This window comes from Polypterus senegalus, chromosome 1 (genome assembly GCF_016835505.1).
Source record: "Polypterus senegalus isolate Bchr_013 chromosome 1, ASM1683550v1, whole genome shotgun sequence".
Lineage (NCBI taxonomy): Eukaryota > Metazoa > Chordata > Cladistia > Polypteriformes > Polypteridae > Polypterus > Polypterus senegalus.
The window spans coordinates 275332445-275345023 of record NC_053154.1 but is presented as its reverse complement, the minus strand read 5'-3'; the positions used below and the strand labels follow the sequence as shown (position 1 = coordinate 275345023).

Sequence of the window (12579 nt, the reverse complement as noted above, 5' to 3'; positions counted from 1 at the left end):
AAGGAAACTTGCTGTACAGTACATACCATGGTTCATTGCAGTTTTAATTATTTGCAATTGTGATTTAAAGTACAATAATATTGCTGTTTTGTCTTTTTATTGCTATAGTAGTATGGTGCTGTACTGTGTTAGCCATTATGGATGCAATGAGAAGTCGAGCAAAATGACACTTTTTATTGGCTAACTGAACAGATTACAATGGGCAAGCTTTCGAGGCAACTCCGGCCCCTTCTTCAGGCAAATTGTAGTGGAGAAGAGGCCTTAACTGCCTTAAAAGCTTCCATATTGTAATCTGTTCAGTTAGCCAATGAAAGATGTCATTTTGCTTGACTTCTCATTGTCTTTTTATTAATAAGTTTGACATTTTTTTCTATTACGTATGTAATTAATAAAGCCTTATGCATTTTCATCAATTTTTCCTTTAATGGACATTTTCAGTGCAAGTTCTGACATACATGCAAAATCGGTTTGCCGCTTATACTACATAACCTGCTTCTTCTGTTGATGCAGTTAAATTTAATAACAATATGAAAACAGAACTGAGGGCTAGTCCTCGTGCATGTGTCACCATAAACAACTCTGAGTCATTTTATCCTGGTGAATAATGTGTCAGAATTACTCAAATGACAGCTGAGCTTCCAGAGAGGAGCTGCACATTATTACTGTGTCACAATAAATTGCCGAGATTTCACTGGGCAGTATTTAGCTCAACTGTATTCTTAGATTATCTTCTAAATGTTACTATAGAAAACACCAGTATGTGTTTTATTATTATTATTATTATGTGTTTTATTAGTATTATTAATAAATAATTACGTACTTACTGAAGGGTGGCACGGTGGCGCAGTGGTAGCGCTGCTGCCTCGCAGTTAGGAGACCCGGGTTCGCCTCCAGGGTCCTCCCTGCGTGGAGTTTGCATGTTCTCCCCGTGTCTGCGTGGGTTTCCTCCGGGCGCTCCGGTTTCCTCCCACAATCCAAAGACATGTGGGTTAGGTGGATTGGCGATTCTAAATTGGCCCTAGTGTGTGCTTGGTGTGTTTGTGTGTGTCCTGCGGTGGGTTGGCACCCTGCCCAGGATTGGTTCCTGCCTTGTGCCCTGTGTTGGCTGGGATTGGCTCCAGCAGACCCCCGTGACCCTGTCTTCGGATTCAGCGGGTTAGAAAATGGATGGATGGATGGGTACTTACTGAACAGGTGCACTCTGTGTTGTCAATGGGCACAAATTTGTTTCATTTCTTTGACTTTGTGTGCTTATTATAAAGAACTGTAGATACATGAAAAGCAAGTTGTGCACGTGATAACAGTGCTTTTGGGGATCTTCAAATTTCAACATGACATTTTGCAAATATCCTTCTATATAAAAGCGGTCGGGATTGTCCTTCCGTCCTGTGAGTGCTACGCAGGCGCGGAGTTTCACACACGCCCCGTCCATTTTGCAATGCACGATGGGATTTGTAGTTTTGTTTTTCCAGGTAAAAGATGATTTTCTACTCCAGACTGTTGGATATCTTCTTCTTCTTTCTTACTATATAAAAGTAGTCGGGATTGTCCTTCCGTCCCGTGAGTGGACAGCGTAGTGGTATTCCGCTTATCACAGACTTACTACTTGCAGCTTGCGGTACGACGCGACATGATGTGAGCAGAGTTCTGGTGCTCCCATCGTTCCCTTGCTTTTGTGCGCGATGCGCTGGAAAAATAGACAACATTATGTCTCTGGAAATAATTAATGTTGATGGAGTACAAATGCCTCACCTTGTAGTAAATATCAGGGGGTTTAAAAGGGCGACCTCAATATAGAAAAAAAGGTTACATTTCATCACAAAAATAACAGAAACTACGAGTATTAAAGTAATACCACTCAAATGCAATATAACCAAATTAATGAGTTTGTATAAAATATCAAATTGATCTACATATTGAATTGCCTTAAGAAGTGGTCAACTTAAAAGTCGGTCGCCTTAAAAGGCGGGTCAGCCTAGTTAGGTGAATAAAGATTGATGAGAAGTCGGATTGAATATATATATATATATACTGTATACATTTTCAATAAGTGGTGGTGTTTTGGCCTAAGTAATTAAACAAAAACTATTTATTATTATTATTATTATTATTATTATTATTATTAATGATGATGATGACGATAATAATAATAATAATTCATTTTATTTATATAGTGCTTTTCCCATGCACAAGGCACTTCACAGAGTTTCAGAAACAACTGCAGGTTATACTGTATGTAACATTGAATACAAATTATTTATCCTGAGCATCTGGACAGAGAGGTAAACTTATAGACGGGTCAGAATGTTAGGACAAGTTAAATGCCTTCCTGAACAAATGAGTTTGAAATTGTTTTTTAAAGAATGTAATGAGTTGGCTGATCTAATTCATTTAGGTAGCTAATTTCAAAGCCTTGGCACTGTAGAGCTGAAGGCCCTGTCACCCACAGAATGCAGAGTAGTGTGGGGCACCACAAGATTGCCAGAATCAGTGGACCTCTGAATGATTGTGTGACTCTTGACCTCTGGTTGAATTTTGACGTGTTTTGTTTTCTGCTTGGTCTGTATACCTGTCTGGAAATGAACAGATTAAAAAAAATAGTAATAATTATTAGTATATAAATGGAAAATCTAACTAAGTAAGACAACAATCCATAATGGATAATTTTGATCATCTCTTCAATGTCCATAAATGTGAAGTCTGATTCCCAGCAAAATACATTTTATCCTGTAAATACAAAAATGTTAACACAAAAACAGATTAAGTTGGTTGAAAAGCTGGTACACAAATACAAAACATTATTCAGTTTTTTCAATTCAGATTATTATTAAGTACACAAACTCTTTCATCAAAATAAAACAAAAAACAAGCAAATAAATACGTTTTTGACTATAATAGGATAGGTTAGGATTTACATTTTAGTTAACACCTGGGCCATTTTTAATTCTACCTCTGGTATAAATGGAGAAGCCTAGAATTCTAGAATCACTTCAGCTTGTGCTTTGCTAATTATGAGCATGGAAAAGGTGCTATATAAATAAAATGTATTATTATTATTGTTGTTATTATTATTATTATCCCTTGGGCTGTATTTTTTGTACTCCTAATTGTTTCATTGTTTTGATTTTGGTTTCCTGTTCATGTTGACACTTGCTTTGTTCCTGCTGTTTCTGAATGATGTGACTTGAAGTTGTAAAAGAAGTACTAAAACAGAGAAAAGGGTTGGGTCCCAATCTGGGCACACCACATTTAATAATAATAATAATACATTATGTTTATTTGTAGGCGACTTTCTAAACACTCAAGGACACCGAACAATGGACAAAACACAGATTATAAACAAACATAAAATACAAAAGTTAAAATCAGACAGAGCAATTGTAACCAAAGAGAAAAAGCAGTCTGAAACAAATGAGTTTTAAGTTTAGGCACACCTGAAGTAACAGCGGTGGGTTGGGATGTGAAAGTTTTAAGCTGAACAAACTGAGTGCGGCCTGAGAAGCAGGATCTGAACTAATCTAGTGGAGTGTGGTAATGCCAACCGAAGATAATCTATTGAGAAGAGTAGTGTGACAAATAGTGTCAAAGGCAGCACTCAGATCAAGGAGGGTGAGACCAGTAATTAAACCAGAATCAGCTGCCATTAGGAGGTCATTAGTAATTTTTATAAGTGCTGTTTCTGTACTTTGGAGGGGACGAAAACCAGACTGGAACTGTTCATACAGATTATTTTGAGATAAATGAGAATGAAGTTGAATGCCCATTTTTTTTCAAGAATTTTGGAAATGAAGGGTAGATTAGAAATATGAAGAAAATTACTGAAATTAGTCAGATTGGCACCAGGTTTTTTCAGTATTGGGGTTATTGGAGCAGTTTTAAAAGACGAAGGAACAGTACCAGTAGTGAGAGAAGAGTGGATTATAGCAGAGATAAGGGGGATCAGAGAGGGGAGGCAGACTTTGACTAGAACTGTAGGGAGGGGGTCCAGTTGACAGGTGGATGGTTTAGACTTACAGACAAGATCTGAGATTTCTGAGAAAGTAGGAAGCTGAAAAGAGGAAAATGAGTGAGTTGGTGGGTGAATTTCAAATGAAGTACTGGAGGAATCCGTACAGAGAGACTGGTGAATCTTCTGGATTTTTTAATTAAAAAAGGACAGAAGGGAATTGCAAAATTCAGTTGAGTAAAGGTGAGAAGGTAAAGAATCCGGGGGTTGTGTGAAATTGTTAAGTAGTGAAAACAATGACTTAGTGTTTCCTTCATTGGAAGAAATAATGAGAGTATAATAGTAAGATTTAATTTGGGCAATACAATCCTTGTAATAAAGTATATGGTTTTTGTAAATCTCTGTGAACAAAGAGTCCAGTTTTTTTATATAACCGTTCAAGTTGCCTTTGGCTTTCAAAACCCGAAGTTCAGGCGTGAACCAGGGAGCAGGAAAGGAGAAAGAAACAGATCTAGTTTTTAATGGAGCGACAGAGTTAAGAATACCATTAAGTCCAGTGTTATAGTGTGAGACCAGTTCTTCAGGAGTGGAAAAATTATCAATGTCCATAAGGGAATCAATACTAGAGGAAAGATACACAAAGACATGAGACGGGAAAGCTTAGTGTTGGAAAGTGCAAGATTAACTTTGAATGAAATAAGAAAGTGATCAGTTATGGGGAGTTCATCTGCAGTACAATCAAGCAGGGTAACTCCAGAACAGCAAATCAAGTCCAAGATATGTCCTTTGGAATGAGTGGGAACATCAGTATGCTGCTGGAATCCAAAACTCTCAAGGCAGGATGTAAAGTCTCTAGTAATAGGGACATTGATATTATCCATGGGCGGCACGGTTGCGCAGCAGTAGCGCTGCTGCCTCACAGTTAGGAGAACCGGGTTCGCTTCCCGGGTCCTCCCTGCGTGGAGTTTGAATGTTCTCCTGGGCGCTCCGGTTTCCTCCCAAAGACATGCAGGTTAGGTGGACTGGCGATTCTAAATTGGCCCTAGTGTGTGCTTGGTGTGTTTGTGTGTGTCCTGCGGTGGGTTGGCACCCTGCCTGGGATTGGCTCCAGCAGACCCCTGTGACCCTGTGTTTGGATTCAGCGGGTTGGAAAATGGATGGATATTATTCATATGTATATTGAAATCCCCCAGAAGTATTATGTTTGCTGAAACAGTAGATAAGTGTGTAAGGAAAACAGCAAAGTCGTTCAGAAAGTCATTATTTCATTTAGGGGGCCGGTAAGCAGTAGCAATGATAGTAAACATAGGTCCATTTAATTGACATACAAGAGATTCAAAAGAACTGAAGGCAGGAACAGACAAAGGCAAGACTTTCCATTTCTCACGATTTCTCCACCTCGGCTACGAGCCACAGGGTTGAGAGATGTAAACAAACCCCAGCGGAGTGGATCCGTTAAGAACTGTTGCTGTGTTAAGGCAAAAATGGCATCAATCCAAAGCACTACTTTTTACTGAGCTTTCCAGTGCTTGTGGTCACCACAAGAATGGACTGTAAAAACTGGTAGAGTCCTTTAGTTGGTCAGGGTGTAGAATTGTCAGAGGGTGGAAAGGTAGACAGATTAAGTCGGGGACTGCAAATTTTCTGCAGTGATTTTGTAGCTGTGAATAAAGCAGATGGATGTGTGAATTTATACAAACTTCTCCTGTGATTCTCTTTGTTCAGCCCTGTTGACGCATATAACCAATTAAACCCCTGACACAGTCAAAAAATGGCTGAATGATGCAATTCTAATATCATTTTGTACTAGGTGAATACATCCAGACAAATTATTGCAGGTAAGGACTCAATCTGAAGTGAGAATTATTTCCTCTTGGTGAAAATCATAAGCATTTAGATTTATTGTTCTTCATTGGCTCAGCAATAAAAGAGTACTCTTAATAGTTGCATATATTTTTAATAGTACATTTTATCTTAAACCATCAGAGAATACACGTCTAATATATTCATTCTCATTGCACATACTGTATCATTTTTAATAAAGAGCAACTATGTAATAGAGTAGCAGTTTTCCTCATCAGACGTTTTTATACAAAGCACACTTTTTGTGTTACTAGACTGTTTTGGTCAATTAATTACATCATATACTTTTTCAAAGCTTGTTTTCAAGAAATATTTTTTCTAAGGGGATTCTTCAACATGCTATCTAGTATTTGGTCTGGATGCTTGATGTGTGCATCTTCCATTTTTTAGTCCCATTTAAACCATTTGCAGATATAGCCTAAATTAAAATATGCAAATAAATATGCCTATTGTGACAATATGTACATGAAGCATTTTAAAACACACACACAAAATTACATATAATGCTTAATTCAGTAATTAAAATGACTATTAACTTGCTGGAAATGTTTCATTGGACTTCATGCAGTGAATGCACAGTACAATGAAACTCTTACTTGTATGTCACTCACAAGTTAGTGACTGTAGTATAGCACCAACAACAGACAAAAAGGAGATGAATACCACATTACACATTGAAGAAAACATACAGTATATATCCATCATGTGCAGTAGGTTTAGGTATGAGTGTCTGTCAAGTTACCTTAACGAGTGGGGAGACAAAACTGTCTTTGAATTTAGTGGCCTATACGCTAGAAGGTCTTCGAACACTTTTGCCTTTCTAATAATGTTAAATGTTCTAAAGAGAAGGGACCTATGACCCAGTAATATTTTGTGTCACCTACACTGCCCTTACTGGGTGTTTGCAATTCTGAGTTTATGAGATGTCATATCAAGATGTTATGCAGCCAGTACTGTATAGATTCCGCTAAACACCTGTAGAGGTCTGTAGAGCACAGATGGAGACTTCCAGGCATATCTTAGATATCTAAGGAAGTAAAGGTGTTTGTGAACCTTCTTGTCTATTGTGGAGGTATGTTGTGTTATACAATGGAGGTATTCCAAGAAACTGAAAGCAGTTGACTCTCTCTAAGCATTGCCAGTGATGTCAATGAGGGTGTGGAGTCTCTACTGCTACCTTATGTTGATGACCATATCCTTGGTTTTGCTGACATTAAGAAAGGGATTTCTGTCTTGGGACCTTTGTGCCTGAAGGCAAACACTTATTGCCCACTACCCAGCCCTCACCTATGTCAGTAAGACCAGCTCTCAACACTCCTGCTTCCATCTTGCAAGCAGAAACTGAATTGTAAAGGGCCAGAATAACGACGCAGAGGACAAAATGCAGGATTATTTTTATTCTGTAAATTGGGACATGTTTAGAGGTTGTTTCTTCAAATCAGGATGAGTATGCAATCATTGTAACCAGTACCATCAAATACCTGTAGATAACTACATGATTACAAAAATAATCTGTTTATTTCCTAATAAACAGTGAATCACCGTTGATGTCTGGAACTAAAGGCTTGCAAAAATACATTTCAAGAATATTGTTTTATGTACATATTATTTAACTAGTGGAACATGTGGATCTCTGGTCTTCAAATAAAAAGGAATTGAAAGGGGTGTACTACATCAATATAATGACAAACCTGATTATGTATTCATTTTGAACTCATAGGGCAAGTGTTGTGGGAGAGCAGTAACAGAGACTCCTATGGATGCAAAAGATAAGGAGCTGTTGATACTGGCTGTGTGTTTGAAAAGCTTCTTTTGCACTTCTTGTGGAAGTTATAATGTCTTTTAATGCTTGTGGTGGTGTAAGGAGCAGTGTTACATTTTGGCAACACAGTGGTTATTTTTTTGTCCCTGAAAAAATAGTGCGCCACCTTGAGCACACAGGTGATCCAACTTTCCCAAGTAATGTTCATCTAAACAAACATCACTATAAGGCTGCATGTGCGGTGGAGTTCTGTGGCTTCACAGTGAGCGGCTAGAAATGTAACTCAGGCCATGGTATTGATGGTGCTGCAATGTTTTTCATCAGCTAACAGCATCCAGGACTTCATTTTGGACTGGTTTTGGAGTGTCTGACTTGTGCGATGACTCAGGCTGGCGTCAACAACCGTTGCTGCACTTCTTCACCTGACCGATCACTCTTGCAAAATGCAGCACGACCAGTCACTCTGCTGAGGTAATAGTAATGTTCTGTCACCGAGGCCGTTTTCATGCTAGACACAAAGTGGGATCGCCTAGCTGTTGTGTTCGCGTCAGCTATGTCGCATGGTGCTCGCCACTGTGCTTTTCTGGTAATAGGACATGTGCCCTTGGATTTCCTGTTATCCGTGTCTGTGCTTGCCATGAAAAGGATTCAAAGTTTTTCTTGTCAGTTCTGCACGTGCCTGTGTACTTCCTGTCAGTGGATGCTTGTGGCCATGTTTGTGCCTGCCATGAGAAGGACTTAAACCTCATGGACTTAAAGCTGTTAGCTGCATGTCCAAATTCATTGGTCGTGCTGTGCATATCCTGGTACAAGCTGTCAATTGAGTCCAAGATTAAGCTTCACAGGCCAGGGGTGCACACATTTTTGCGTTACAGACAGCCCTTAGTATTTTATATATAGACTGTAATGCATTGTGTATATGAGCCTCAAGGCTACATTCACTGTGTTTTGAGGGTGGAACCCTCAAGAGTCAGAACTTCAATGGCATCACTTCTGAGGGACTACCCTCCAACTTTATGTTCAGGTGGAGGAGATGGATCCCTCAGCACGTCTGAATACATTCCATATTAGTTCACAAGAGCATTTTCCAGAAGTGACTCGTTTAATAATATTGTAGTTAAAATACTTGTGTTTGGGACTTTGTGAGCACATTGCTGCATGACTTCACATGTCAATCAATCAATCAATCAACATTTATTTATATAGCACATATTCATACAAAAAAATGTAGCTCAAAGTGCTTTACAAAATGAATAGAAAAATAGAAGACACAATAAAAGATAAACATAAGTCAATATTAATTAACATAGAATAAAGAGTACATGTGGATTATGCAACACAAGTAGTGTGAGGTTTTTTCACGTATGCTTCCATGTTGTTTGCAGTTGTCCAACATAAGTCACCATTAGCTAATATTGTATCAGAAACTTTTTTTAAATCTCTGTTCTACATGGAAATATGAGATTAAGATTTTTCTTGGCCATCACTACAAACTACATGGAGTAACATATTAGAAAAATATTTTTGGATGTAGTAATTTTTTCAAACCAACCCGAGAGCTATCCAAAATTACAAACCGAATCATTAAATGGTGGGTTAGAATTTTGATTTGTGTGCAGATATTTAAGCACATTTGCAGTTAAGTGCAGAAAAATGCAAAGGGACTCCAGTCTGTTATTATTATAGGCAAGAGCCAACAATAACTACTGTCAACAGTAATCACTCGATGTGCCGCAGCTCTCCACAAGAGTTTACAAAGCGGAACTATAGGACGAGAATTCAGACAGACTCTGTGAACTATAAACCTGGTCTCTTTAGGGATTTTCACCTTAGTTCGGAAAGTGGATCAAGGTACAAAGTACACAGCCTACAGTTGTCTACTTGATGCTGTACTCACATGACATAACTTAAACCACTTTTTTTATCTGGCATGCAGAACCTGTTTTATTTAAAGTATCTTTTTTTTTGTAAAAGTTCTTGGAAACACCTGTGAAACTTCATTGCTAGCTTTTTTGTCTGCATGGTAGGTGGAATCTGTGATGGTGGGAATGCCACTGTGACACTGATTGGTTTCAGCTTGTGTCCTCATGCAGATGCCAACGCTGTAATCAAAGATCATTGCTTTGATTGCTGTGTTTTAAACGTTTTGCATTAGGTGCTTTGATTTGTTTGTTTGTACAATACTGACTTCTTCTGCAGTATAAGAAGATAATTACGCTGGAGCGCCAACAAAATATAAGCACGTATTGCTGCTTAGGCTGATGGCAGTACTCAAATAAACATGAAAACCTTAATATGTAACAAGAAAGCATAGAGTCAGATATCAAAAAATTTGTAATAAATGAGAGCCGTGTGAAGCATAAAAGAAAAAAAAAGATTAATTAGAATGGCAATAATTTGCTTCCAATTTTCAATACAGGCAAGTGTGAAAATATCTTGTCAGTTATTTTGGTGTAATTAATGCCCAAGCAAAAAGCCTTGACGGAAAAAAATCTGGAATCAGATGCTCAACTTGCTTCAAGTTCTTTGCATTAGTGGAAAAAATTTATCATGTGCAACAAGTGTAATATATTTCTGTTTAGATAAATGTAATTTTATATGACAAACATGCTGTAGATCTGATCTTTTTTGAAATAATTTCTGACTGAGCACATTAATGTTTCTTTCAATCTAAAATAGTTGTACTTCTTTCATTCCTTGTTTTTCCCTGTCCTATGTCTTTTAGAAGTGGAGCCATTCAAGCCATGCCACATTTCTGAAAAAATCCTTCTGAGGCTTCTTAAACATCCCAGTGTTGTGCAGGATCTCAAGTTTGATGAGAGGAATAAAAGATCTACTGAGCATTTCTTGTTCCAGCGTGGCAAACCAGTAGACTACTTTGTTCTAGTGCTACAGGTACAAGTTCAAGTGCACATTCATTGTGATTTGCATAGTGAAATTCCTACTTGTGTATCTGACCAACATGAGTTGTTTGAAATCTGAAATGATCTCACCAGCGTTTCTCAACCTTTAAGTATTTGCGACCCGGGTTTTCTTAATAGTTTTAATCGCGCCCCCCCTAATGTTTTTTTGAAATGTAGATGCATATTTTATTATACCTACTTAACTTTTATTGACATTTATCTAACACTATATTTATTGTTCTAGTATCAGAATGTACTTTAAGTTCATTTGTTTTGGTTTCAATAGATGTATTTTTCATATTTTTGATTCTTGTTTGTTCTTTTTCACATCCTCGCGCCCCCCCTTTTTGTTACTTCACGCCCCCCTAGGGAAGCCCGCCCCACAGGTTGAGAACCACTGGATCACACAGTTTGTGCAAATGAAGAGCCTGAAGCTTTAAAGACCAAAGCACACACACATACATAGACAATGCTAACAGCTCATAATACATTTTGGAATAACTTAACCATATCTGCAAAACAAAAGCATTAAAGCATGTTTAATGGTGTCAGTAAGCTTCCATGAAACAGAAGAAAAAAATCAACCTCTTGAACTAAACAATGGTAAGATGTCAACATAGCGAGTCTTGCAAGTTACTGTACTTGGTTTTCACAAGAAGCAATTCACTGTCAAGTGGTTTTTTGTTGAACTGCAAACTCCATAAATAAGGAACATGTACTATAAAAATATGTTATGGCACCTCACAGAAAGGAGCAGTTGAAATGCCGTGATTTTAGGTGACATTCACATGAGCCGAATTTAAGATAAAGTAGTCATCAACCCAGGATAACCCAGTCCATCTCAATTTCATTCACATAACACATGCATATTCCCAGCAGGACAATTATGTGTCACTAATTCACTTAGCACAGGCCTTTAGAATGGGAATAGCAAACAGCTTCATGGAAAAATCCCATACACATATAGGAAATAGTGTGATCTTCACACTGAATGGTTTCAGTAATTGTATTTAGAGTTATTTATAAAAGATACAAACCAAATTTTATATTTAATACACATTAGATAGATAGATAGATAGATAGATAGATAGATAGATAGATAGATAGATAGATAGATAGATAGATAGATAGATAGATAGATAGATAGATAGTTACTTTATTAATCCCCAAGGGGAAATTCACAAACTCCAGCAGCAGCTTAATGATAAATTAAATAAAAATGCAGTGCAAGTTAAAAAATGCAATGTGGAGAGTGCAAAGACAGATATAACAGACAATAACTTTGTATAATGTTAACGTTTATCCCACGGGTGGAATTGAAGAGTCGCATAGTGTGGGGAAGGACCGATCTCCTCAGTCTGTCAGTGGAGCAGGACAGTGACAGCAGTCTGTCACTGAAGCTGCTCTTCTGTCTGGAGATGATACTGTTCAGTGGATGCAGTGGATTCTCCATGATGAATCCCACATGTTCTGAATTTCATTACTAATGAAACACATTACGGATTCACATGCAGACTTTATACAAACGTCAACTACAACATCGTAGAATAAGTTTTGTTTTTTTGTTTTGTCTGCAGCCAGCCTCTGTGGAAAAGCACAATCATCCAGTAGAAAGACATAATGGCTTATTAAACAAGATATGGAAGGAGACACACCTTGTCAAATGCTGGAAGTCAGTAGAAAGTTGCTATCATAATAAGACACCCACTTACTTGGCCAAAAGTTAAATGGAGAGAACACATAAAGACAATGAACAAAGAATGGATAGTCTTACCACACTGCTTTGCACTAAACACTTTGTTTTTTTGCCCATGAAGTACCTACTTAATCTTGATTCTTTCTTAAACTACTTCAAACTCTTTTTCTGAGTGAGCATTTGGAAAGTTAACACTGTGGCTAAAGGTCCTCTTGGAATTTACTAGCATTCCATTTGTCTTACCAGCAGACCCCTTAACCTCGCAATACATTTTGTTTTGGACTATCCAGGACTGGTATGTCCCAACCAAGCTCCCTTCTTGAATGTCAAGATGTAGGATGAGCTTTTTGAATTGCTGCTCATGCAGTTTTACACACAAAGTGTTTTTTTTTTATTAAACTAGAAGCTA

The 12579-nt window shown here is 37.8% G+C and overlaps 1 protein-coding gene across 1 annotated transcript in view; it reads left to right on the top strand.

The window, feature by feature from the left end:
* The window catches only part of LOC120542366 (metal transporter CNNM1), an 87323-nt gene that overhangs the window by 44293 nt on the left and 30451 nt on the right, over positions 1-12579 (top strand). The window contains exon 4 of the mRNA XM_039774772.1: positions 10297-10466. Coding sequence (XP_039630706.1) covers positions 10297-10466 — 170 coding nt within the window. The remainder of the gene's footprint in view (positions 1-10296; positions 10467-12579) is intronic.